The sequence below is a fragment of the Ursus maritimus genome, unplaced genomic scaffold (assembly GCF_017311325.1).
Source record: "Ursus maritimus isolate PB19 unplaced genomic scaffold, ASM1731132v1 scaffold_19, whole genome shotgun sequence".
Lineage (NCBI taxonomy): Eukaryota > Metazoa > Chordata > Mammalia > Carnivora > Ursidae > Ursus > Ursus maritimus.
In genome coordinates, this window is record NW_024424341.1 from 44,747,558 (window position 1) to 44,772,061 (window position 24,504).

Genomic DNA, 24,504 nt, shown 5'->3' on the forward strand with positions numbered 1-24,504 from the left:
AGGACAACTGGACTTTTTATATGGCAGCCCAGGGCTCCAAAGCACACAAAAGAGAGGGGATGCAGGGCCACCAGGTGGAAATTGTATCATCTCTTCTAATCTGGTTTAGAAAGTTAAAGCAGTGTCATTTCCTCTATATTCTATTTGGTCAGGCAGTCCCCAAAGTTCTACCTAGTTTCAAAGAGAAGGGACACGGACTCTACTTTTTAATGGGAAGTGTGTCAAAGAATTTACAGACAGAACAATAGGTTTTTCAATAGTCCAGACAGGTGATGTAGCCTAGACTGGGGTGAGGGCAGTGGAAGAAGAAAGGTTAAATTCTGGATAGATTTTTAAAGGAATTGCTAGTCAACTAACTGACAGTGGGGTGAGTGAGAGAGAGAAGTCAAGAAGGGCCAGGAGGATTTCGGCCTGAGGAGCTGGAGGGATGGAGCTCAGGAGAAGCAGGGAGGGGCAAGTTTAGGGAGAAGATTGAGAGCTCAGTTTAAGACCTGTGGGGTTTGAGACGTCTCTTAGGCCTTTGAATGGAAATGGTGAGCAGGTATCAGAATATAGGAGCGTAAGGTTCACAGCCAGGTCTAGGCTGAAAATAGAAATGTGGGGACCATTAGAATAGAGATGGGTGTTAGAGTGGTGAAACTAGATGAGAGCACCTGGGAATGAATACAGATAGTTAAGGCTGGGGACCTGGGACATGCTCAAGTGACAGGCTGGGGCAATGACAAGATGTGACCAGAGAGGTGAGGAGAAGGGTGGGACACTGGGAGCAGGGGAAGGAAGTGTTTCAAGGAGGGAGGGATGAGCACGCTAAATGCTGCTGCTGGCTCAAGCAGGCTGTGGACTGAGGGCTGACCACTGCCCAGCACTCTGATGAACCCATTAGCTTCATGCTCAGAGAACAGCCCTTTGGTCTTAGCTGAGACAGGAGGATCCATTTTCCGAGCTGAGAGTCAACTAAGGTGAGTCCCAGTCTTGCTTGACATCTGGCCCAGAATCCCTCCCCAGTCCTAACCTCAGAAACAATTCCTCAGAGGGGAAACCAGAAGAGATTTCGTGCCAATGGTAAGGAACTAGAGTGAGGGTGGGGCAGGAGCTGGATAGGGGAGGGAGAGAGCTATTTCTCTGAATTAGCATGACCCTTAGCCTTTCCAGAACGACTTTCTCAGAGGCAATCAGTAACGTGGAAAAAAATTTTTTTATTGGGAAAACTATAATTTGTACAATTCAACGTCGTCTGGTCTCAAGTGAAGCTCCTTCCCTCCGCAGCCGCCTTCCTGGGGACCTGGGAGGTGACCTGGTTGGAGGAGACCAAGTCCCTGGGTCTTCAGTGTGCTCCAGTAAGAGTGACAGTTGGGCGTCCACTTTCCTACAAAAAAAGCCAGGGTAGTAGAGGCTGAGGTTATGTGCTCAGGATTGGGGTCTGGGGTGGTGGTGGATGGCTCTGGGAACGGGGTGTTGTAGATCCTGGTGATGGTCTACCTTTTCTGCCGTCTCAGCTCCGCCCTCTGAACTCTTAGCAACTGAAGTACCGGGTCGTCCTGGAACTCGCTGCCGTCAGAGTCTAGGAGTAAAAGGCAGAGCGCCAGGAGGTCGACTCGTGAGGTGCTGGACTGCCATCCAGATCCGGCAGCACGCACAGCAGCTCACCTTCTGCAGCCTCCAGAAGTCGGGCGGCCTGGCAGAGCAGCTCTTCTGAGGGGGCGTGCTCAGCAGCGGACGAGGGCGTAGCCACCGCCTCGAGAGACCCCGCCTCGAAGGAAGGGGGCGGGGCCTCGACGCAAGTGGACACCTCCTCAGCTGGAGGGGGCGGGACCTTGCGCGGCGGATCCCCAGCTTCAGCCAAGGGAGTGTCTTTGTCTTTCCGAGACTCCCACACCGCTAGGGGGAGCGTGGCCTTGGCTTTCCGAGACTCGGCTTTAGACCGACCTGGCGGAGTCCGTGCCTTGGGAAATCGTGATCCAGATAGAGGGGGCGTGACCTCGGAGCGAGGTGGCGCAATCTTGGTTTGGGGGTGTGCGGCCTTGACTTTCAGAGATTCAGCCTCGGGCAGAGATGGGCCCTCAAGGTGAGGGGGCGTGTCCTCCAGGCTGTCCGGGAAGAGCCGAGCGGATACTACTTGGCCCAGGGCGCCTCGGAGCTGCGGGCCAGGTCCCTCGTCGGCTGCCAAGACTGTCCCAGCGGACTCCTGGCGCGGGGCTCTGCTACTCCGAGGCTTGGGGTCCTGCCTCTCAGGCTGGGCCGCGCTGCTTGGCGCAGGAGTGGGCGGGTCCTGGAGGGCGACTGGGGGCGGGACGGTGGAGGCTGTGGGTGCCGGGGTGGAGGCCGGGGGCATGGGTGTGGCAGCCGGAGGCGCAGGGGTAGAGGGTGTGGGAGGAATGGCCCCAAGAGATACCCAAGGTCCAGACTGTGGGGTCCAGAAGAACCCAGGGGGGCTGGGGCCCCAAAAGATGTGTGGAGAGAACCCTGGGGGAATAGGAGGCCTCTCCATATAGAAGGCCTCCAGGGGCCCAGGCCGGGCCACAGTGGCCCAACGTGGGACGCAGGTAGGCTGGGTTCCCAGGGAGCCAAGGGTCTCTGCAGGGGTAGGAAGGGCCTGTAGACAAACAGGGGCAGGGACCTGAGAGGGAGAGAAAGGGTAGAGGGCTCTTCAGTCCCCTTCTGGCTCCCCCTTCCTCCAGCTTCCCTTAGCATCCCTCCCTCCAGCCCCCTCAGGCTCCTCCCTCCCCCGGCTCACTGGAGTGGTGAGGGCAGGAGTCTGGGGTAGCACCCAGGTTCCATCACCCTGCCCTCCTCGAGCCCGTTCAAGCTTCCGCTGCTGCCGCCACTGGTATAGAATGTCATCCTCTGGATGCAGGGGTGCCTGGGAGGAGACCGGGGCTGGAGCAGGGACGGGGGCAGGTGCTGGTGCTGCTGTGGGGGTAAGTAGAAGGAGGAAGGATAAGGCCACAGCTGGGGTGAGGAGCAAACCAAGGACAGCCTGTGCACATACCCTTCAACTGTACCAGAAAGGTATTCAGACAGGCTCTCCAGACAATGTCCCAGCTCCTTTCCCAAGCAGGAAGTGAGAAAAGGGGCAGGGTCAGAGGAGAGAGCACTCATGGGCTTCTCAACCTGTCATCATTCAATTCTTTATTCATCCGCAAATATTTATTGAGTTCTTCCTATATGCCAGGCACTGTTCTGGACATTGTGGTTACAAGAGTGAACAAGACAGATCCTCCAGAATCTGCCCACTTCTCCTCCTCGTGACTGCCCTTTCTTGGGGCCAACCCTAAAGCAACCTCTTCTCTGGTCCCTCTACTTCTGTCCTCCCAATCTGTCTACCCCGCCCCCCCACCCCCGCAGCCAGAGGGAGCCTAGGAACACCTGAGTCAGATCAGGGCCCTCCTGGACTGGAACCCTCCCCTGTCCTGATAAAAAGCAAAAGCCTTTGCATTTGTGCTTCCCACTGCCTGGAGTGCTGTGCCTCCTGTATGCACAGGGTTCCATCCTTCCCATGCTTCAGATCTTGGCTCAGTATAACCTTCTTAGCGGGGCCTTCCCTGGCTACTCTATTTAAAACTGCAGCACCCCCCAGCCCTACCACTTCCTGTCCCCTTTCCTGTTCCAGGTTTCTCCTTAGCTCTCTTCACCTTTTAACATATTCGGTGTGGTACTTGTTTGCTTACTTCTCTCTCCCTTCACAATGCCAGCTACACAATGGCAGTGGTTTTCGTCTGTCTGACCATTGCTATATCCACAGTGTCAAGAACAAGGCCTGGTGCGGTCAGAATTTATGGCATAAATGCCAAATGAACTATTTATTATATTGAAATGCAGGGTCCAGACCTGTGCTAGGGATACAGCAGTGACCAAGGGCAGGGCCACGAACTGTCCTCAGTTCAATGGGGCAAATGGACATCATTCCCATCACCCAGAGCATAACTTCATCGGTCATGATCAGTAGGGCTCCCATTGTCTCTTAGATGCCCCACCATCTGATGCTGCATAGAGAAGGGGGGTGTCATCCTGGATCTCTCTCTCCCCAACTCCCCTCTATATCCTGTGACTCTACTTTCAAACCTGGCCACTTCCCTCTACTCTGTTCCTCAGGCTCTGGACCAAGAGAAATTGCCAGCATCTCTCACTGGGGGGTCCACAGCAGCCAGAGGGAGTCTGTTAATAACCCAAGAAAGATCACATCCCTCCCTGCTCAGAACCCTCCCATGGCTCCTCAGTCCTAAGATAATGACCTCCCTAAGATAATGCCTCCCATGCCTACATGGCCCAATGTAATCTGACCCCTGCCAATCTCTTCCACCTGACCCCACACCACTCTCATTCCCTCCCAACCCCCCCCCACACCCCACCATTTCTAGTCCATTATTTATACCATGCTCCCTCCCACCTCAGGTCCTCTGCAAATGCTAGAGGGCTGTTGTCCCCACCTTCATTGTTCAGGTCTCCACTTAGACAGCACCTCTTCCAGGAAGGCCTTCTCTGACTTCCCAGCATCACGATCCTCTCTTGCATGGCCCTCATTTCTGCTTACATTTCACATTTGTTTGTGGGGTTATGTAGCTATTTTCTGCCCCACATTCACTATATTGTGAAGACCATGAAGGTGGGACCACACACGGTTCGTTCACTGTGGAATCCCCAAGCCCAGGGCCTTATCCACAATAGGTATTCAATGTTTTTTAGATGAAAGAATGAATAAATTTAATCTGAAGGATAACTCATAAGGTCCTAGTTTTATCCCCATTTTGCAGATGAGAAAACTGAGGCTCAGGAAGGAGAGGTGAATAAAAGGTGAGGTGAAGCCAAAAAAGAGCAAAGAATCAGACAAGCGAGAGCTCAGCCAGGATCACACACCATGCAGGAACACCTCCCTGTTTACCACGCCTGCCTGGCCCCACTCACTCAAGCCCCATGAGACACGGACAGCATCTGTTCTGTGTGCCACCGCGTCCCAGGACCTGGCCATGCAGTAATAGTAACCCAGGTCCTTAATCCCATCTCTGAAATCTGAAGACTCCAGGTGGCAGGAATTGAGAGTTCAACAGTTTGTCTGCTTCAGCAAAGTCACGTCATATGTCCAACATCGACAGAGGGCTGGCTCAGTACACCAGGCTCAAACACATTAGTATTTGGTTGAACACTATGAACTTGTCCATATCCAACCATTTTTTACTGACAAAGACAAAAGTTTCATGTGGTTCAATGTAACACCATAGCAAAAAGTATGTCTGTTCACCCTCAATGAGATATAGAGACATGATAAACAGCCTTCGTATTCTTTAGGTCAGATTTTGCTGTCCAATCAGGTATGGGGTCAAATGAGCAAAAAGCCACCTGATTTTTGGAAATTTGTGTTCAGAACTGCAAACAGGATCAGAGAGAGAACCTGTCATACTAATGATAGGTATTGTTAGGACCCGTAGCAAGTGCTCCCTGTATCCCCCAACTCATTTATTACCCCTGTTTTAAAGTTGGAGAAACAGAGAGGCCCGGAGAGGCCCCAGGTCACACAGCTGGTAAGTGTCACAGCTGGGATTCACATCCAGTCTCTTCTCAATCCTGGCCTCAGAACTTACCATGTGCCTTGAGGTCAGAGCCCTTGCTGGAGTCAGGGGGCAAGGTCACAGAGAAGGGAGAGAGGCCCTCAGAGCTGACTGGGAATGAGGAGCTGCTGGTATCGCTCCGGCTGAGTGAAGAGGAGGAGATGGAGGCCTTGCTGTAGTGAGAAAGCAGAAGGGAGGCAACGGGGGTCTCAAAGGCAGTGGGTGGTGCTTGGAGCTGTAGGAGTGGGGAGGATGGTGGGGGCAGGGAAGGCACCTGCGTTTGAGCAGCCTGGCAGCTCTGCTCTGCAAGCTCAGTGTCTCCAGGTCCAGCAGGGATGAGTTCCATGTGTTGAGGCTCTGCAAGGGAAGAGGGATTAGAGGCTAGCCCCCATCTCAAAGAACACTGGGAAAGTGGCTTTGGACAGAGGGCCTGGAGTACAGGTCTGCATTCCCCCTGGTATCCTCACATGCTGGTAAGTCATTCTATGGAATCCGCTCCTCCTCCTCAGGGTCAGGGAAGAGGGACCCAGTTCTCCTCTGTGGATCCGCACCCCTCCTTGTAGTCATTATTGTGGGAGAGTGTTGACCCCCCACCTTCCTGACCAGGCCTAGCTAATCACAACAATCTGTCCTCTGGTTCCACAGCAACTGGCTCAAAGCTGAATGCATGAGAGTAAGGCCTGGTGCTTTGGATGGAACTACTGGAAAATCTTCCTCTTTCTGCTGAATTAACTATGTAAGTTAGAAGCCTAGATTCACTGGAGCCAACTTCACTACTTCAAAGGGAAAGCCTGTCTGAGATTGAGCCCAACAAAGAGGAACAGAGAGTCAAGAGAGTCGAGTTCCTCCTAATAGTGTTCAAACACCTGGATCCGGCCATGCCTGAAAGCATATACATTTGGGATTTCTTGATTGCATTAGCCAATAAATCCTCCTTTTTTGTTTAAGCTTCCTTGAATCGGGGATTGACTCCAATTCTATCCCAGGGCTGGTGCTATCAGTTCAGGTACATAGGGAAGGAAGTAGATGAGGATGTCACCTGCTTCATTTCCTGAAGGGGTGCCACAGCCTTAGCCTGAGATGCGCTGGCCACCTTGGCAAGAGTTGGGACTGCTGTGTTGGGTCTTCCTTCTGGTTCACTGGCTCCTGCTGAGAAGCCCCAGTTGATTTTGGGAGGCCATGACGAATCTCTGCTGGGGGCACTGATCAGGAAAGGTTTTAGGCCGGCAGTGGATGGGACTGAAGCTGTTACCTACTGCAAGTTGAGTGCTGGTGTCCGGAGATTCAGGCCGTAGCCACCAAAAGTCAGCTGGGGTTGGGCCTGCAGGGTGGCGTTCCTCTCGGCTTGTGGGCTGAGCCTGGCGGAACCGGTTTATGTACCTGTGCGCATCAGAGAATGGGAGGTGGGTGAATGAGGAGAGCCATGTAATAATAATAATAATGACAACAACAATCACAACAGCGATGTTTATCAAGTACTTTGGCAGTACCTAGTACTTGTCCCTCAACATCTGTTCTCTCTTACAGAGTAATGCAATATTATATAAGACTGTATAATACTGGGCACATAGCCACTCTTCTACAGATAGATTTAGCAGGGGTACCTATAGTTTTATGGCCACATAACTAGGTTCTTGACCAGCAGGGTTATGAGATGAGGAGATGTGATTCTGGAAAATTGATGTGGTTGGGAGCCATTTTGGTCCATAAAGGAAAGGGCAACAGCCTAGTGATGGGAGGCAGTAAGAGAGAAGGAAACTGTGTCCCTGACACCTTAACCAGGGGCTGCCATGTCAGCCCTGGTTGCTTCTGTCTGGATTGTTGGGTGAGGGAGAAATAAATGCTATCTTGCTTTAGCCACATTTAATTTGGGCCTGTTTGTTAAAGCAGCTGAACTTGGGTCCTACAAATCAAAGGGCTCACTATGTGATAGCACTCGTTATAGATGCTTTATAGACAGTAACTCACTGAAAGCTTGAAACAGCCCTAGGGGATATGTGCTGTTAATATCCCCAATTTACAGATGAAGAAAACTGAGGCCCACATCATACAGAGGGTAAGTGACAGAGCTGGGATTTGAACCCAGGCAGCCTAGTTCCAGAGCTCTTAATAACACACATAAAGTGTGGTCCTAAAAGTGCTGCATAAACAACTCTGGCCATGGTGATTATTATGGGAAGCCTGGCCCCTCCTGATCCAAAGCCTTCTTCCCCCCTGTCCCCCCAGGGCTGCTGGTACTTACTTGGCTACCACGGACTCCCTGCTGTCAACCAGGATGGGTGGTGGGGAGGCTCCCATCTGTCCTTCTGTGGTGCTGGGTGGGGAAGGGGTCCCTAAGCTGGATGGCCAGGACTCTTCAAACCGTTCAGAGGAGTTGGGACTTGTGGCCAGAGCCTTGGGAGCTTCTGGGCTTCTGGACCTCTGGGACCTGGATGGGCTCAGGGTCTAAGATAGGGAGACGGGGAGAAGAAAGTGAGGGTTGAGGGGTCATCCCTGTAGGGAATGAAGGCACACATGAAGTATGTCTTAGTCGAGAGGGGAGGAAACATATCTCATAATGGTAACAACTCAGAGTGACTGGAGGCTACGATAGGAGATCCAGGTGACAGAGGACTGGGTGAGGGCAGAGCCACGAGGAAGGACTGTCTCTTAATCCCCCAACCCCCAATCTCTCATCATATGTCCTCCTTCCCTCTAGTTGTCACTCCCTCACCACTGGGCTCACACACAGCACTCTCTATGGAGTGTCCTCACCTTGGGGTGCCAGGTCTGGCTTTGGGATGGCCAGTAGTGGCTTTGATCCAGGGGAGTATCCTCAAAGGGGCTGTCTTGGATGGAGAAAACTGGCAGACTGCAAGGGCAGAGTGAAGGTTGGCAGGCAGAGCCCCCCTGTTGGGAGGCTATGGGGTGGAGTCAGGTTTCAGGGTTGGGAAGAGGAGGGCAGAGCCAGATTACAATTCCCATAGATTCCAGGAAGAAATGGACTATAATTCCCACGAAGCAGCACTGCACATTCAAGATAATGATACTAGAAGCTCGATTCCCACCAGCCCTTGGGGCAGTCTCAGAAAACCAAGTAACTGCCAACTGGTGGTTCTTAACCCTGAATCCAATCTAGGAGACGTTTAAAAATACAGATATACTGTCCTCACCCCAAGCCAAAAGAATCATAATATCTGGAAGGGGGCTGGTCATCTGCATCTCTTTCGCACCGTCCCAGGTGATTTTGAAGTGGAGCTCGGGTTAAGAACCATGGCTAAACCCGAATACTGTACATTTCCCTTAAGTACTGGGGACACTAAGGAGGAAATGGTAAATGGACTACAATCCCCATCAGTAACTGGGCTCCGCCTAAGCAAGAAAGGTCAAAACCAACATTCACAGGAGTCTGGGGCAGTTTCAAAATTCAGAAATTTAATTCCCAAGATGACACTGGACACCCTTAAAGGAAAAAGAAAAGCCCTTTGAGCCATTTGGGAAGCGGAACGTAAGACGCTAGGGGACCCAGATGTTGTGAAGTCCAGGCAGGAGCTGCCAAAGGATTTGGAGCATCTTGGGAGTTGTAGTTCCAGTGCGGTTGAAAAAGCGAAGACTCCGGACCCTAGCAAACCTAACCCAACGCTGTGTTAATCTCACCCTAGGACCTCCCCAAGCCTCCTGTGGTCCCCGGGAGAAGGATCGGTCTCACCTGCGGTCCATTCCGCAGCCACCTGGGCGCTTCCGCCAGCTCCGCTCCCTCACTGGGTTGACCCCGCGCGCATCTTTGTCGCTTAGCAATGCTCTGTCAGGCCCGCCCCTCTCCGGGAGTGCCCGCGCGGGAAGAGAGCGGCCTCCAAGGCGACCAATGATGGAGAGGAAAATAAAAGTAATTGGAAAGTGGCCAAAGAGAGATGTCGCACAACCAGCTGTAACTTCGGCCTGACTGAGAGAGCATGTTTGATTGGAGAACCGTAGCGCGCAGCAGTAATTGGCAAGCCTGTGAACCAATGGAAAGGACCTGAAGGTGAGCTCGCGGTTAGGAGGGGTCATAAAGTACTCTCGCTTTCCTGCAGTGACTTATAGCCACTCCCCCTTTTGCTGCAGAAATCTTGTCGGGACTCCAATGTAACGGCCGCTTTTCGCGTTGCAGGGCAATCGGGGAGTCCGTCCCCTCTCTAACCGCCGCCCCCTCCATCAGTCGGGCCAGCCAACGGGTCCCGCGGAGTCATTAACCACTTCCGTCTTGCTGCAGGAGCAGCTGGTTGCTCTAAGTGCCAGGCCTGGGCTCCCAGCCGAGGTGGTGGGATCAAAACGAGCTATTTCGGGTCCGACGCGCGGCCCCTGGGGGGCCAGCCTGGACTGTTCGTGCCCGCGCCCTCTGGCTGCTGCTCACCTGGCAGACCGCGCTACCCTGCGCACCCGAGGCTGAGTCAGAGGCCCAGAATTAGGCCCGGCTTGCCGGGGGGCTGGGCTCAGGGCCCTGCTGAGATGGAAGTAGGGTCTGTTCTGTGTCCTCCTGACAGCCTGGCCGGCTACCACATTCCCTGTACCCAAGACTCTGCTCCTAAGACCGCCATCTGCGTCATCCCCAGAGCTGCCTGCGGGGCGGGGGTGGATTAAGGGACTGCGAACTCTGCGGTGGGGTTTTCGGGCCCTGGGTCCCAAATGCTGCGTCGTCCTACCCACTCGGCAAGGCTTCGCCTCCTCAGCCTTAGTTTCCCCTTTGGGAAATCGGGGCATCACCTCTCCGGCATCCAGCAGGCACTTAGTAAATGGCCAAGTCATTGTTGGGCTTTCTAAATAAGGCTCTATTAATGGCCGGGGCTGGCCGTGGTCCCAATGTCCCCGGGCGGCCCGCCGAGGGGCGGACACAAGGCGTACTATAAGAGCGGCTGCGGCGCACGCAGGGGCACTGCGGAGCCTAGGGGAGGCGGCGGCGGCGGCGAAGCAGGATGGAGATCCCCGTGCCCGTGCAGCCGTCTTGGCTGCGCCGCGCCTCGGCCCCGTTGCCCGGGCTTTCGGCGCCCGGGCGCCTCTTCGACCAGCGCTTCGGCGAGGGGCTGCTGGAGGCCGAGCTGGCTGCGCTCTGCCCCGCCACACTGGCCCCCTACTACCTGCGCGCACCCAGCGTGGCGCTGCCTACCGCCCAGGTGCCAGGCCTGGGGGAGGGCGGTAACTCGACCACTTGCAAGGCTTGGGGCCCCGGTCATCCCGGGGTGGGGGGCGGTGGTGAGGAATGTCCCCCGACTTTGAGCGGGGGGAGAGTCCGGCCACTCAGAGGGGGTTCCAGAGTTCGCTGAGTATGGAATCTCAGGGCTGGATTACCGAAGGGGCTGGGAGGTCCCTGCCGGTCTGAGGAGGGTCTCGGCTCCGAAATGGCTGAGTCACGGATAGGGTGGGGCCGTCACTCTGAGGCGAGCGTTGGGGAGTCTGAAGGAGGCTGGTGACCCAGGAAATCTGGGGGAAAGAGGGCGCTCAGTTATTCTGAAGGGCATGGGGTTCCCAGGGACTCCTGAGGGAAGGGAAAGTTTTGTCATTCTCGGGGAAGAGTTTGGAGACGAAATGTGGCGACCCTATGTCTTCTGGAGAAACAGAGGGGAGGAAGGGTCCTGTGACTTGAGAAAGGGGGGCCTGGACACTCTGAGAAGTAGGGGGAGAATACTGGTAACTGTTGAGGGCATAAGCGGCCCCGTGACTCCAGTGGGAGGGTAAAAAGACGACTCTGGAAGCTGGGGGAAGAGGCATCTTGGCAATTTCGGGGTGGGGGGGACGGTGTGCAGTAAGGGCACCAGGGGTTCTGAGGGATAGGGGGCTGGGGACTCAGTGTCCAAAGGACGCTCTGACACTGGGGGAGGGGCCAGGCCTGTGAGAGTGGAGGTCACTGACCTTGCAGGGGAAGGGGGTCTCATCACTCTGGATGAGAGAATCTCAGTGATTACAGAGGGAGGGATGAGCCCAGTTATTCTGGGTGAAGAGATCCTCTGGATCTACGATTAGGAAAGGGGACTGCCCAGTTCCGGAGGCCTGGGACGGGGGCAGCGCCGGAACCGACGGGGAAGGGGCCTTGCTGGGTCCTGGGAGCCTCGCCCCTCTGATGACGATCGGGCTGTGCTTAGGTCCCGGCAGAACCCGGGCATTTCTCGGTGCTGCTGGACGTGAAGCACTTTTCCCCAGAGGAAATCGCCGTCAAGGTGGTTGGCGACCACGTGGAGGTGCATGCGCGCCACGAGGAGCGCCCGGTGAGCCCGCTGGCAGGGGTGGGGCCAGAACGCGTGGGCGGGACCCGCAGGCCGTTGGGGCGGGGCATCCATAGGGAAAGGGCGGAGCCACTCAAATCTCTCTCTCCAGGATGAACACGGATACATCGCGCGCGAGTTCCACCGCCGCTACCGCTTGCCGTCTGGCGTGGACCCTGCTGCCGTGACGTCCGCGCTGTCCCCTGAGGGCGTCCTGTCCATCCAGGCCGCACCCGCAACGCCCCAGGCTCCACTGTCGCAGCCGCAGGCTGCTGCCAAGTAGGCGTCATGCCTGAACCCCGGGAGCCGCCTCAGGCCCCCTCTTTTAAAGCCGACCTGACTCCGCCCAGCCAGATGTCCCGAGCGCGCCAAAACCACCCACCCAATCTGGGATCCTACCCTGACCTTTCCCACGTAGACTGCCCTGGTAACATAGACCATTCCACTGACACTCTCGTTCTCACACCCCCTCCAGCTTTCAAACTCCTGACACCTTCCTAGCTTCCAGGCCCTCCGCGGACAATTCAGCCTACAGTCTCCCGGCCCCACTGACCCCTTTCTTGGCATATAAACCCACTCAAAACTCCCTCCTCTGCTTCCTTCTGACTCATCTATTAAAACATGCCCACATCCCATTTTAATCTTCTTCCCCCTCTAACACTAGATTATGGTGTGGACAGCCCTGCCTCCACCCTAGGCCAGTCAAGCATAATCCCTCTCCACCCCTCAAACATCCCAGACCATCCAAGGCCTGGTTCTCAAGATTCTGGATCCTTCCCCTCATCCCAACTGACAATCTACTCCCCCCCCATCTTGTGACTTGAAACCCCAGCACCCCTCTCCCTGACTCCTAAACCCCTTTTCTGACCCCCCACCCTTGGACATCTATTCCGGGCCTAGCAGGACCCTCAACCTCAGACTGCACAGATACCCATCGCATCTCCCCAGACTCTGCACGGATATCCTAAGCCCCACCCCCAACTCTAACCAGAACCCCCCCCCATTCTGTCTTAATCCCCAAATCTCCAACCACATATCCCACGTGACCCACCTTTCACATACCTCCCCTCATTCTCCAAGATTCAACCAAGCAGCCACTTTTGCTTTGGTACCCCACAGTCCTCCTCCCTCCTTGAATTTCCTGCCACCCATCCCCTCATCCGTTCCCCCAATAAATGTGCTAAAGCCGTGCCAACTGCTTTATGTCTGGGCCAGGAAATATGGGCTGGAGCAAGCAGAGGCTGGTGTGAAGGAGGGGAATGTTTATTGGGGGGATGTGGGGGGGCAGGGGAACATCACTGTCGCTCATACATCTCCCGTAGGATCTTCATGCTTTCTGAGTACCGAAGCTGATTCCGATGAGATGCCTCCTTCCACCTGTGGTGGGGGTAGAGAAGCAGAGGGAAGACTCAGCAGTTGGGGAAGAAGCCATAGGGGTACGAACAGGTTTGGGGACGCTCACCTCTGGCGGATGCGTTTCCAACGCTGCATGTTGCGGTAGATGAGTGTGGATGGTGAGGGCTCAGGCTCGGAGGGCTGCGTGGACAGAGAGGCCAGGCTGGGTTGGCCATGCCCAAGCCCCGTACCATATGCCTCATAGCCCTGGGCCAGCCTGCATACCCACCTCATCCTCAGGGGTACCCTGCGTCTCAGGCTGCAGGGGGGATGGAATTCGGGATCTGCAAGCATCTCCAAGTGGCCCAGGGGCTGTGGGTGGAGGCAGCTTGTACACATCACGACTCTTGCTGTTGGTGACCTCTGAACTCTGCGGACGCAAGGGCCCCACACCAGGCCCAAGAGAGTTTGAGAAGAGGGCCAGCAGTACACACTTCACCCCTCCTGCCTTTCCCAGTGACAGCAGACAGGAGGGTTTCACCAGGGACTGTCTTAAGAGCCATGCCAAAGAAAGGTCTGCTCCAGGGATCCCTGCCTGTATTCTGTCCAGCCCAGGGACCCCCAATCACTCCTACCCAGCCCAGTAACCCCCATCTGCTCCCCTAGGCCAGGTGGCTGCACCTGTTTGCAGTAAGGATCTCTGTCAAGCCCCCCAGCTTTTGGGGACCTCTGATCTTGGAGTTCACATCTACCTGCCCAAGGAAACCCTGTCCCCTCTCCCTCTCAGGCCAGGTAGTCATGTCTGTCTACTTTAAGGGGTTCCATCCATACCCTTGGCCAAAGGGTTCACATCCGTGTGCCTCACCGGATCGAGAAATCACTGTGGGACACGGAGACCTGTGCGCATCTATCCCACCAGCTTTGGGAGAGAACACCTCTAACCATCTACCCACTGGCTGCTGGGAGGGGGGCCCACCCCACATCCAACCTCCTCATCTTCAGGCAGTGGGGGCAGTGGTGAGCTGGGTGAGCGTTCACGCTCGCGCACGGAGGGGCTGTTGCGCATCCAGGCTCGGCAGATTGGGTACAGGGGCGTGTTCTCACTGAACTGAGCCAAGTCCACACTCCGGTCAAACAGCTTGATCACATACGTGTCTAGGGTAACAGGAGGGGAAGGTGTGTGAACAACCTCACACAGCTCCCTGTCACCGCCTGCCCTCTCCGGCCACTGCCTACTCACTGGATCGCTGTGGCCCTCCCTCAGCCAGCCCGTCATCCATCTCCCTCCTCTTCTTCCTTCGCTGGTGGGGGAAGCGGGCGGATGGCCTGTGTGGGGCAGGAGAACATCAGGACCAGGGTGGGGGTTGGGAACTTCTCGTCAGTCGGCTGGGGCCCCTGCCACCTTACCGTTTGCCAGTGGCTGCAACAGAACAATCCCTGTGGGGAGAGACAAGGTGTCAGCAGACTGGCCCTCGAGGGCGCCCCTGGGGATCCTGAGATGTTTACGTGGACCCCACCAACCCCTTAGACCCTGAGTCCCGCTCACGCCTCCGGGGCTGTAGGTGGCAACCATGAGGGAACCTAAGCTTCTGCTGCCACAGAGTCTCTGTACATGCAGGGTGGAGGACTACGGTGGAGGAAGCACGGAGAACGGTGGTCAGGGCTTGGATGAGGGAGGAAGTTGTCCATCACAAATGCTCAGATCCAGATCCCATCCACGAAACTTACTTGTTGTGGGTGTCCGAGGGGGTTTTCCCAGCTTCCTCCTCCAGACGCTCCCTGGTAGCAGAAGAGAACTATGGGCTTGGGGTTCCCAGAGCCGAGTGGGAAGGTGCTGAGTGGCTTGTCCACTGGGATCCTTGCTCCCTAATCCAGCCTCTGGGGTCCCACCCAGATCCGCCCAGGACTGGAGGGTCCAACTTGCCAGGACCCCCAACCCCCTGCGACCCGTGCCTGGCCAGGTCCCAACCTGTCCATGTGGCTCTTCTCCAGCAGACATTGCAAAACAGCATCAAGTTGGTTCCGGGCCTTGGCCATCTCCAACTCTGGGGAAGAAGATACCGAGCAGGACTCAGTTCCCAGGCCCAAGGCAGGTGGGCAGCCAACTGGGCCAGGGGCCAGGTATGCTGAGAGAATGCAGTGGGCAAGGACAACTGAGCAAGAGTGCTGGGTTCCAGGGCTGTCCCACATGCTCGTGTGTGACCACAGGCAAGCCACCTTACCTCACCTAGCCTGTTTCCTCATCTTGAAACTAGGTCTCCCAATGATACCTATCTGCAAGGACTGTTTTGAGGTTTAAGTAAACCTATGATGTATGTGAATCTCTTAGCAGCATGCATTAACAGTAAGTTGTACAGAGTACTTTTATGTGCCAAGAATTGTTCCAAGCACATCACACACGTTAACCCCGTTACATTTTCACAATAACTCTGACAGGTAGATATGATTATCCCCATCTTATGTATGATGAAACGGAGGCACAGAGAAGTTAGGCTACTTGCTCAAAGTCACACAGCGAAGAAATTGCAGGGCTGAGGATTTGCACACAGGCCATCTGGCTCCACAGCTGACATTATAAGGCAGAGACTCAAACTGGGTGCAGAATCTAGCCCCCAGATGTGCTTTGTTTGGCTGAAGCAGTGGTGTTATTTTAAATCTCAACTAAATCTGAATGGAAAACATTTAATAATTCGGAGATTGCACCTAAAATATCCATTTTTGGCTCCCCCCTCCCCCGTCAGGAAATGATATCTGGGCCCAGCTTCCTGTATTCCTGGCTCTGTCAGCCTGTGTGTTTACTTCCCCTCATCATAAAACTTAAGGATGTGATATTATAAATATTCTCCTCTTGCCCTTGTGGGGCGTTTGCTCTCCTCTTCCAACCACTACCTAGCTTCACTCTGGCCCAGTGCTCAAAGCCTGGAAGGATACCTGGGGACATGCTTTACCAGCCCTTGGATGGGGAGACACAGGGATTCCCAACATCACTGAGGAGAGACAGGGTGGGGGGAAGGGCTTAAGGGCAGCTAAGATTCTAGCAAAGAGCCCTGGGCAGGAGCCAAGGTATAGATCATACCCACATCTCTTTCCCTAGCTCCTGCTTCTTTCCTGAACCTTAGACCTTGGGATCCCATGGTCTCCTAGATACCTTTCCCTGGACATCCCCTAGGCCCCTACCATCTACTGGGTCCCACACTAGCCTCAGTGCCTCTCTAAACTTTACCCCTTTTCCTGGGCCCCCACTTCGGGGGTAGCCCCAATGTCCCCCAGTCCCTCTTACCCTCCCGCACCGCAGCTCACCAACCCCATGGCCTGTCCACTTGGCCTCCTGAGTGTCTCTCCACCTACCTCCTCCCTACCCCGGTCCTCTCCCTTCCTTCTCCTGGACTCCCAGACTCAATCTCCTCCTCTGATCTACCCTTCACAAGGTGGCCAGAAAACCAAACCAACGCTCTCCGGCTTAGAACACTCCACAACTCTGAAGAGCCCCAGGACTGAGCTCTTTGGCCCAATGTTCACAGGCTCCCATGACCCTGCCTACCCCTGCCCCCCCAACCATCATTTGTGGCCAGGCTTTTACTCTCTGACCCAAGTTTTTTTTTGGCATTTGGGGGGCATTTTTAGTAACTCACTAAACTCATTTTAGTAACTCACTCCTCAGCTCCAAACTCGCCCTTGGCTCCCCATTTCCATCAGAGCAAAAGCTAAAGTCCTAACTTGGGCCCACAGGATCTGTCATTCCCTCCTGCTCCCCACTGCACTCCCTCTGCTCCAGCCACACTGGCCTCCCTGCTCCTCCTTGCACAAGCCAGATGAGTCTTCCACCTCAGGGCCTCTTCAGAGCTATTTCCTTGGTCTGATTTGCTGTTCCCTCACCTATCCTCATAGCCCTTTCCCTCGTCTTGTCAGATCTTACGTTCTGCTTCATTGTATTACCACTTATACCATCTAACACCCTACACATCATTTTACTCCCCGCCCTGGTCTGGATTCCATGCCTCTCTCACCACCCTCAACGTGCCAGTCCTGGTTTCCCATCAACTTGGACCCAACTCAAAATGACTTCCTCTCTCTCAGCGTCGGTTTCCCCATCCACCACGTTTCCTACTTCCTAGGATTACTGGGCTACAGTGACTGCCAGGATTAAAAGCTTCCTTGTACTTCAGGCGCTGAGCACAATGCTTGACCACTGCTGGAAATAGGGAAACTGAGGCAGAGCCAAGAAGAGTCCTTTCAGAGTCACACGGCTCGGGATCCCCATGTCTTACCGCACCACACAGTTTGAGCCACCACCATTCAATCTCAACGCTACCTAGAGCACAAACCGGTAAGGTATGAAGATGGCAAGAATCGTTCCATGCCTGACATGGCGATAGTCACAAGGGCGGCAGGAAGAAGTCGCGTGGTCCGTCTTATCGCGATAATCCTGTCTTTCGGGACTCCCGTACCCTGCTCGGTCGGTGCTCCCCTAAAAGCCCCCTACCTCGGGGTCCTCACCTGATTTCTCCACTTTCACCTTCACCGGGAACATGGTTTGGGTCTGAGGTGTGGCTAGCTGGGTCAGAGGAGCCCAGAAGAGCCCAGGGTCACAAATCAAGGCTGAAGGCAGACGGGAAGAGGTCAAGATAAGCTTTGTGCGCAGCCAGTCCTCCGCGGTGAGCAGTGTCCGGCGGCGACCGCTACTGCTGCTGCCACCTCCACTACTTTCCCTTCTGTGGGCGGGCCCTTTTGGCAATTGCCTATTTCCATTTGTCAGTGCAACCGTCGATCTCGTCCCTGACCAATTGACAGCTGCCTCCATCGGCTCCCAGGTCTAAGTCCCACCTTTCGAGGCCCCGTTTCCGGAAACAAATCAACGACATCCCGGAGCGCTTCCTGGGAGGTGTAGTTCCAGCTCCCGAGACTCAGCCAGAGTAAGGGCGCCTGCGCCGCGCGTGGCACGGTGGGTGATGTAGGATGAGGGCTTCGCAAGGCTTCTTGGAACTTGTAGTGTTAGAAGCTTTGAGTAACACCAACTTAGCTATTGACAGGGTTTATTTAACTGTGGGAGACCTTCTTGTCCCTGAGGAAGAGAAGTCTGGAGGTAGGCCTGTTCAATCTTACTGAGCACTCGCTAGGTGCCAGCTACCTCTTAATCTCTCTTCAGGCACAACCTCATTTATTTAGGAAATGTTTAGTAGTGTGCCCGGCACTCTTCTAGGCACTGGGGACGCTGCACTGAACAAAACAAAAGCTCTTGCCGTAATAGAGCGTATATTTTAGAGGATGTAAGATTACAAGAAACAGTGGAATATTTTAAATGAAATGAAATGAGAAAGGATACAACCTGAAGGCACATAGGGAGTACCAAGGTAGGGATTGAAATTTTAAATAAGATGGTCAAGAAAGCCTTCTCTGATAAAGCTCTTGGCTATGTCTATTGCTGCGGACATCTTCAGAAAATGGGAAACTTCCATTTACCACATATGGTTTGGCTTAGACAAATTCTAGGAGGTAGCATTGATATCCACATTTCTGATGAGAATACTGAGAACAAGTGGGAAAGTACAGTTTTCAAATTCACACACCAGCAGAGGATAAAAGCCCCTAGCAGTGCAAGCATTATTCCTTTCCTAGTTCTGCATCTGTAAAATAGGGTTCCTGAGCAGGAAAGTTCCTATTTCAGAGGGTGCAAAGAATGAAGGATTGCACAGAATGTGCGAAGCACTAAGCCTGGCACAAAATGGGCATTCAATACGTATTTCTGAATATTAAAAACCATTTTATGCTTCAACCTCCAAAAGATCCATAAAGTCAATATAGAGAATTAGAGTCCTTTATTGGGGGATGTCAGCAAAGAACACAGGAAATGGGAAAAAGTCTTAGGGGTTTGAGAGTGAGCTTAGAGTAGAGGAGCCCATCCTGGGTGAATGAGAAGGTCCCAGGCCTGTGCAGAGGAAACTATCACGGAGTACCCAGGGGTATGGTGAAGGAGAGGTAGTCACCAAGGGCGCCCCAACGGGGCCGGTAGATCTGGAAGATGGTGATCCAGGTGGTGAGCACAATCACCCAGAAGAGGAAGCCCACAGCTGAGCGCCAGACATCTATAAAAGGGAACAGGAATGGGTAAAGTTGGCCTCCACCTGCTCTCTGGTCTCTCCCCAACCCAACCGCTGGGCCTCTCTTCTCTCCCAGAGAACCAGAATTCTGGAACCTCCATCATTCCCTTCCAACACCTGATGGCTTCCCTTCATCTGTGCCCTGGACTCACAGCCTTTGATTTGGCTCTGCTCCGTGTATGCTGGGACAAGGAAGGCCTCTCGGAAGAACCAGAAGATGTTGACCAACCAGAGAAAAGGCAGGAAAGCAAATCCGCCTAAGAGAGAAAAAAAGCAAACAAACTGGAATGTAAGGCAGTGACGATCCTCCCCCCTCCCCCCGCCCCCAACTCCCACCTAGAGGACGGAAGGCCCTCTCCCATACCCAAGTTCAAATGGAAATCTCTGCTATCAGAGATTTAGAAATCCTGGCCCCTCCCTAGGGCCCCAAAATCTGACTCCTCATTCATCTCTTCCTCAGGACCCAAAGTCCGGACCAACTCTTCCCGTCTCTTGGGACCCAGAAGCTGAGGCCCCAGCTTCCTCTTCCCTCAGGTCCCAGGCCCTTCCCTCAGACCCAGGAGTCCGCAACCCCAGTCGCTTTATCCCTTAGACTCAAGAATCCAGGCCCCCGGGCTCTCTTCCCTCAGGCGCTCTAGTCCGGTCCCTTCTCTGTTGGGATCCTAGGAACCGGCCCTTACCCAGATAGTACTTCCGGCACAGATTCAACTTCTCCTCGTTAGACACCCGCTCCAAGTTCATAGTTGCGCTGAGACAGAGTTGTCCCGCGGGTATGTAGGGCAGGAGCCAAGCCTTGACCCCAAATGACAGATGCAGGGATCGCGAACAACCACGCCCCTATTACGACAAAACGCCGATAAACTGAAGGGTGGATTTGCTGAAAGAAGGGTACCCCGGCCCCCACCAGCAAGCTGACTGGGTTGAACGCTCTTCATGTTTATTCGGGTGCGCGAACGGCCCCCAACTCACCGGTGCCGTCTACTTCCTCCGCTTGGAAGCCTTTGCCACTTTCAACTCCGGACGTTTGCGCGACAGAGCGCAAGTATCTCTGGAGTTTGTAGTCTTTTTGGATGCGGCAACGCTGCACGCATGCGCTTTCGGGGAACTCCAGGCGATGATTTTTGCCGGGAGGGCTCAAGCCTCTAACACGCAAGCGCAGTAGGCAGTTTCTGAGCGCGTGCTGTGTCGGGAGGCAGCGACGAACTACACTTCCCAATGCTCTTAAGGAACGGAAATGACGTGAGAGCAGCCAGAGTTGGAGGGTTCGGGTAAAAATGGCTGAATATTTAGCTTCGATATTCGGGACTGAGAAGGACAAGTGAGAACGGGCGCAGGGAGTGGCCCCTTGCGGGGGCCGGGACCGGAACATTTGGTTCCCTGGTGGCTGGGAGGCGTTGGGCGGTGTTTCTGGGGTGTCCAGCCTCCCCGGCCCTCGGTTCACCTCTGTCTTTGCACCTCTTCCAGGGTTAACTGCTCTTTTTACTTTAAGATCGGGGCCTGCCGGCACGGGGACCGGTGCTCCCGGCTTCACAACAAACCGACTTTCAGCCAGGTGAGACCCGGCACGGAGCCTTGAGGGTTAACGCCTCCCGGCCGTTTCCCCTTCTGTTGTCCATCACCACGAGGTCCCGCCTTTTCCGGATTTCTAAGCCCCACCCCACCATCGGCTTTTTTCTTGTCGGGCCTCTGCAGGTTCCTCCCCCTCCTTCAGGCCCTTCTCCCAGGAACTTGGCCACGCCCCCGTACGTACAAATCACACCGCTGGGCTGTCCCTGACTGCTAGGTGTCTATTCTGGTTTCCTTAGGGGCAAGCATCGCTGATGCACTCAAGATGCTTAGACTTCTTCTCTGTTGCCAAGTCTCACCCCCAACCTTCATACCTCACCTCACCCCTTTGCATGCGCTCAGGCCCCGCCCCCTTTAAATTCTGTTCAGACCATAGTGCTGCTCAACCTGTACCGGAATCCACAGAACACTGCCCAAACCGCAGATGGATCGCACTGTGAGTGAGGGACCGGTCTTGGGGGCAGGGCGGACAGCCGCCAGCAGGCCACCCCCTGATTTCACCCTGCCCCCTCCTCCAGGTCACGTGAGCGACGTGGAGGTTCAAGAACACTATGATAACTTCTTCGAGGTGAGGATTGGCAAGGGATGGGTTGAGTTTCCTGTGGAGCAGGAGTTCAGCTGAGCTCCTCCTGGTCTTCCGCAGGAGGTGTTCACGGAGCTGCAGGAGAAGTACGGGGAGATTGAAGAGATGAACGTGTGCGACAACCTGGGGGACCACCTCGTGGGCAATGTCTATGTCAAGGTGCCTGCTGTCCCCACATTAGAGCCTAGATGTGGAGGCATTTCAGTGCCTGATGGCCACCACGGAAGCCTCACAGCTTGAAGTCCATCACTAAATCCAGCCCAGCCCAGAGCTGCTAACCGATCCCCTAAGACTTCTGAGTTTGATTGCTGACCCTGATCGACTTTCCCCTCAGTTTCGGCGTGAGGAGGATGCAGAGCGGGCGGTGGCTGAACTCAATAACCGCTGGTTCAACGGGCAGGCTGTGCATGCTGAGCTGTCTCCTGTCACCGACTTCCGGGAGTCATGCTGCCGGCAGTATGAGATGGGGTATGGTAGTACGGGCGTGGGGTGGGCACCTGGAGTCCCAGACTCCTGTGTGTTGGGGTGCTGTCATTGACAACAGCCTCGTCCATCCATCCATCCTCCACCCAGGGAATGTACCCGCGGTGGCTTCTGTAACTTCATGCACCTGCGGCCCATCTCCCGGAACCTCCGACGTCAGCTGTATGGGCGGGGACCCAGACGCAGGTACCTCAGGACTAGCTTGTCAAGACATCTCATACCCTAAGGCCTTTATACCCTGAGATGGACCTGATCCTATGCCCCAATAACAGTGTCTCTCTTTTGTATCCCAAGACTGGCTCTGAGCACCATCCAAAGACCAGCGCCTGAGTCTCAACCCCCAAACCAGCTGGAACTCCAAAGCCCCAAACACAAGACCAGTCTGGATCTCCAATCTGGAGATCAGTCCCTGAGAACCTGTCCTGATACCACTCAGGAACTCTGGTTACCTGCCCCATCCCAGAGCAGAGAGGCAGACCTGGGGAACTGTGCAGCACTCCTTACAGCTCTAATCCTCATCTCTCCACTCCTGTCCCCAGGTCACCCCCGAGGTCCCATACTGGCCACCGTCCCCGAGAAAGAAACCGACGACGTTCCCCAGACCACCGGCATGGCCGCTTCTGAGACCCTGGCTCCCTTGACCTCCACCCTTGACAGGCATAAATGTTCCTGGCCAGGACCCCTCCTGAAAGCTCCCTTAACCCCCCAGCTCCATCTTCCCCAGGCTCCGGGGCTCCATGCTGTAATCTGTTCAAAACAGGGACCTTCTCTTACCACCCCTCCCCTAATAAAGTTCTGTATTAAGGGTTTAGAACCTGTTAGCTTGAGCCTAGCTGTGGGCTGGAGTTTCCTTCCACCCCCACATCTCCTGACGAAAAGGGGAAGCGGGCTGGGCTCTGGCCACAACTTCTGCTGAAGAACTTCCAACAACAGGTGGGAGAGCAGCAGGCTCAGGGCCCAGGGCTGTAGAAACCCCTCAGTGGGACCGGTTGGGGTGGGGAAGCCTCTGTGCTGGGAACCTCAGCACTCTCAGGCTTCTCAAGGGGGCGGTACCTGGTTGTGGCAGGTTGGAGGATCCCCAGCCCGCAGGAGATTGGGGTTAGGGAGCTGAGGTAAGGTTACTGGGAGTTGAGTGGGAGTCTCCAGAGGCTGAGGGCTGGGTCCTCCATGCCAGCTGCCGTGAGGTGGGAGTTGGAAATAGCTAATACTTAAGCTTACCATATGCCAGGTGCTGTTCTAAGTACTTTACTTCAAGTAATGATTTTAATTCTTCACAATAAACCTGTGAGACAGGTGCTGTTACCCCGTTTTAGGGATGAGAAAAGAGGTAAGGAAGATGGCAGAGGTGGGATACAAATCCACTCATTGTGGTTCCAGACTCCTCATTCTAGCCATCTTGAGGCCTTGGTGGCCCTTCTGATAATGAGCCAGGAGCTGGACTAGGGGATAGATTCCCGTCTTCCAAAGGGGTCTGGGGATCTCACCCCCACATGCTAGCCATCTTGAGGCCTTGGTGGCCCTTCTGATAATGAGCCAGGAGCTGGACTAGGGGCTGGGGATAGATTCCCGTCTTCCAAAGGGGTCTGGGGATCTCATACCCCCACATCACTGCTTCCTTCTTCTGCCCTGGTTTTCTGGAAAGTGTGACAGCGGCGCTGTGGTCGGAAGTCCTGCGGTCACGGCCCCCCAGGCTGCAGACCCGCCCGGATGAGGCCCCTATGCCTCCTCTTGACTGCCGCGCTGCTCCTGGCCCAGGCGGCGCCTCTGGGGGCCTCCCAGCACTGCGGGCGCCTCGAGTACTGGAACCCTGATTACCGGTGCTGCGGCAGCTGCCTGCAGCGCTTTGGGCCGCCCCCCTGCCCGGGTGAGGAGCGGGGACAGGGGTATGCATATGTTGGGGCGGAGCCAGGGGGTGATAAGGAGCAGGGGAAGGGACGAAGTCTGTGGGTTATTGCCTGTGAGGCTTGCTTCGGGATAGGGGCAGCGGGCCTTACGCAGATAACACGATGTGGGGCTCAGCTTGTGATGGAAGGGCTAGTACAGGTTACTTCAGGGCCACGGCGAAGGGGTGTTGCCTGTTAGGCGGGATCGCGGCACTGTCCGAAGGGTGGGCGGGGCTTGGTGCCAGAGCGGGATGGGGTTAGTGGGGGGGCGGGGCCTGTGGAGAGAGGGTCTCGAGACTGGCAGGGCTAGTGCGGGGAGGGTGGGCACGTCGGTGATAGGTTGGGTTAGTAGAGTACAAGGGGTGGGGCCTGCTGGGATAGGACAAAGGGGAAAGGGTGTCGCTAGTGCAGGAGAGGAGGGGCTGGGCGGCGGCACGTGAAGACCCTGTTTCCCACCAGACTTCGAGTTTTCGGAAACTGCGGGCTCAATGACTCTGGCTATCACGTGTCGCGCCCCTTCAAAGAGTGTCCTATTGGGCAGTGCAACCCCGACAGTGCGGAGCAATGTAGCCCCTGTGGCACCGGAGCCACGGCCCCTGCCCCCGCGGGGAGCCAGAGCGGCGGAACACAGTGGCGCTGCAGAGAGGTGCTGGTCGGGCCCCGGAGGGCCTGGGATAGGGTGCAGCTTGTTGGAGACGGAGCGGGGGCTGGAGGGCGTGGTTTGGATTAGATGGGTGGGGTCTGGAGCAAGGGAGGGGGTGTAGCCCCGCTGAAGAGAATAGGGTGGGGGCAGGAAAG

At 55.2% G+C, this 24,504-nt stretch overlaps 6 protein-coding genes and 1 long non-coding RNA gene across 19 annotated transcripts in view; 4 read left to right on the forward strand and 3 right to left on the reverse strand.

The window, feature by feature from the left end:
- Positions 1-1,176: 1,176 nt before the first annotated feature.
- Positions 1,177-9,545, reverse strand: PROSER3 (proline and serine rich 3). Of its 5 annotated transcripts, none has more exons than XM_008712129.2 (11): positions 9,232-9,545; positions 8,298-8,394; positions 7,786-7,988; positions 6,796-6,923; positions 6,583-6,689; positions 5,818-5,900; positions 5,577-5,716; positions 2,735-2,910; positions 1,648-2,617; positions 1,480-1,561; positions 1,177-1,366 (listed from the first exon to the last, which is right to left on the reverse strand). In XM_008712129.2, exons 1-11 carry the CDS (start codon positions 9,240-9,242, stop codon positions 1,225-1,227), a joined length of 2,139 nt encoding a protein of 712 aa, XP_008710351.2. In that variant the 5' UTR covers positions 9,243-9,545; the 3' UTR covers positions 1,177-1,224. The 5 variants fall into 5 exon arrangements, with proteins under 5 accessions (XP_008710351.2, XP_008710352.2, XP_008710350.2 ...); XM_008712130.2 differs by having other exon boundaries at positions 5,577-5,686; positions 6,583-6,692; XM_008712128.2 differs by having other exon boundaries at positions 6,583-6,692.
- LOC103682519 lies at positions 1,929-6,490 on the forward strand. Its single transcript, XR_573414.2, has 2 exons — positions 1,929-2,065; positions 6,189-6,490. It is a non-coding gene; the product is annotated as an uncharacterized LOC103682519 (long non-coding RNA).
- Positions 9,546-10,365: 820 nt separating the features above from the next.
- Positions 10,366-12,948, forward strand: HSPB6 (heat shock protein family B (small) member 6). The gene is made up of 3 exons (XM_008712224.2): positions 10,366-10,672; positions 11,639-11,761; positions 11,871-12,948. The coding sequence occupies exons 1-3, from the start codon at positions 10,475-10,477 to the stop codon at positions 12,039-12,041; spliced, it is 492 nt and encodes a 163-aa protein (XP_008710446.2). The 5' UTR covers positions 10,366-10,474; the 3' UTR covers positions 12,042-12,948.
- Positions 12,949-13,000: 52 nt separating this feature from the next.
- Positions 13,001-17,833, reverse strand: LIN37 (lin-37 DREAM MuvB core complex component). The gene is made up of 9 exons (XM_008712127.2): positions 17,591-17,833; positions 15,063-15,138; positions 14,822-14,872; positions 14,501-14,530; positions 14,334-14,419; positions 14,082-14,248; positions 13,383-13,523; positions 13,221-13,294; positions 13,001-13,135 (listed from the first exon to the last, which is right to left on the reverse strand). Exons 1-9 carry the CDS (start codon positions 17,622-17,624, stop codon positions 13,054-13,056), a joined length of 741 nt encoding a protein of 246 aa, XP_008710349.2. The 5' UTR covers positions 17,625-17,833; the 3' UTR covers positions 13,001-13,053.
- A 1,059-nt stretch (positions 17,834-18,892) lies between these two features.
- PSENEN (presenilin enhancer, gamma-secretase subunit) lies at positions 18,893-20,316 on the reverse strand. 2 transcript variants are annotated; one of them, XM_008712126.2, is made up of 4 exons: positions 20,161-20,316; positions 19,872-20,028; positions 19,344-19,448; positions 18,893-19,176 (listed from the first exon to the last, which is right to left on the reverse strand). In XM_008712126.2, exons 2-4 carry the CDS (start codon positions 19,930-19,932, stop codon positions 19,037-19,039), a joined length of 306 nt encoding a protein of 101 aa, XP_008710348.1. In that variant the 5' UTR covers positions 19,933-20,028; positions 20,161-20,316; the 3' UTR covers positions 18,893-19,036. The 2 variants fall into 2 exon arrangements, with proteins under 2 accessions (XP_008710348.1, XP_008710347.1); XM_008712125.1 differs by lacking the exon at positions 20,161-20,316 and having other exon boundaries at positions 19,872-20,142.
- A 76-nt stretch (positions 20,317-20,392) lies between these two features.
- Positions 20,393-23,604, forward strand: U2AF1L4 (U2 small nuclear RNA auxiliary factor 1 like 4). 8 transcript variants are annotated; one of them, XR_005835479.1, is made up of 9 exons: positions 20,393-20,509; positions 20,656-20,743; positions 21,127-21,193; positions 21,276-21,325; positions 21,401-21,499; positions 21,675-21,808; positions 21,914-22,009; positions 22,118-22,935; positions 23,466-23,603. XR_005835479.1 is itself a non-coding variant. In XM_008712118.2 (9 exons), the coding sequence occupies exons 1-8, from the start codon at positions 20,466-20,468 to the stop codon at positions 22,737-22,739; spliced, it is 1,200 nt and encodes a 399-aa protein (XP_008710340.1). In that variant the 5' UTR covers positions 20,393-20,465; the 3' UTR covers positions 22,740-22,756; positions 23,466-23,604. The 8 variants fall into 8 exon arrangements, 7 of the variants coding, with proteins under 7 accessions (XP_008710340.1, XP_040488785.1, XP_008710345.1 ...); XM_008712118.2 differs by having other exon boundaries at positions 22,118-22,756; positions 23,466-23,604; XM_040632851.1 differs by lacking the exon at positions 23,466-23,603 and having other exon boundaries at positions 21,675-21,796; positions 22,096-22,300.
- Positions 23,531-24,504, forward strand: part of IGFLR1 (IGF like family receptor 1) — a 1,951-nt gene continuing 977 nt past the window's right edge. Inside the window, 3 exon segments of the mRNA XM_008712223.2 lie at positions 23,531-23,687; positions 24,166-24,177; positions 24,180-24,352. Coding sequence (XP_008710445.2) covers positions 23,531-23,687; positions 24,166-24,177; positions 24,180-24,352 — 342 coding nt within the window.

Coding starts and splice junctions, on each gene's coding strand:
- PROSER3 (XM_008712128.2), bottom strand. Junction 2,618..2,734: donor CTCCTGCCCTCACCACTCCA/GTGAGCCGGGGG, acceptor TCTCCCTCTCAG/GTCCCTGCCCCTGTTTGTCT. Junction 1,562..1,647: donor ACTTCTGGAGGCTGCAGAAG/GTGAGCTGCTGT, acceptor TTTTACTCCTAG/ACTCTGACGGCAGCGAGTTC.
- HSPB6 (XM_008712224.2), top strand. CDS start 10,475: ATGGAGATCCCCGTGCCCGTGCAGCCGTCTTGGCTGCGCCGCGCCTCG. Junction 10,673..11,638: donor TGGCGCTGCCTACCGCCCAG/GTGCCAGGCCTG, acceptor GGCTGTGCTTAG/GTCCCGGCAGAACCCGGGCA. Junction 11,762..11,870: donor CGCGCCACGAGGAGCGCCCG/GTGAGCCCGCTG, acceptor CTCTCTCTCCAG/GATGAACACGGATACATCGC.
- LIN37 (XM_008712127.2), bottom strand. CDS start 17,624: ATGTTCCCGGTGAAGGTGAAAGTGGAGAAATCAG. Junction 14,873..15,062: donor GAGAAGAGCCACATGGACAG/GTTGGGACCTGG, acceptor TTCTGCTACCAG/GGAGCGTCTGGAGGAGGAAG. Junction 13,524..14,081: donor CACTGCCTGAAGATGAGGAG/GTTGGATGTGGG, acceptor TTGCGTCCGCAG/AGTTCAGAGGTCACCAACAG.
- PSENEN (XM_008712126.2), bottom strand. CDS start 19,932: ATGAACTTGGAGCGGGTGTCTAACGAGGAGAAGTTGAATCTGTGCCGG. Junction 19,449..19,871: donor GTGCCGGAAGTACTATCTGG/GTAAGGGCCGGT, acceptor TTTCTCTCTTAG/GCGGATTTGCTTTCCTGCCT. Junction 19,177..19,343: donor GCAGAGCCAAATCAAAGGCT/GTGAGTCCAGGG, acceptor TCCCTTTTATAG/ATGTCTGGCGCTCAGCTGTG.
- U2AF1L4 (XM_008712118.2), top strand. CDS start 20,466: ATGGCTGAATATTTAGCTTCGATATTCGGGACTGAGAAGGACAA. Junction 20,744..21,126: donor ACAAACCGACTTTCAGCCAG/GTGAGACCCGGC, acceptor AATTCTGTTCAG/ACCATAGTGCTGCTCAACCT. Junction 22,010..22,117: donor GGGCGGGGACCCAGACGCAG/GTACCTCAGGAC, acceptor TTGTATCCCAAG/ACTGGCTCTGAGCACCATCC.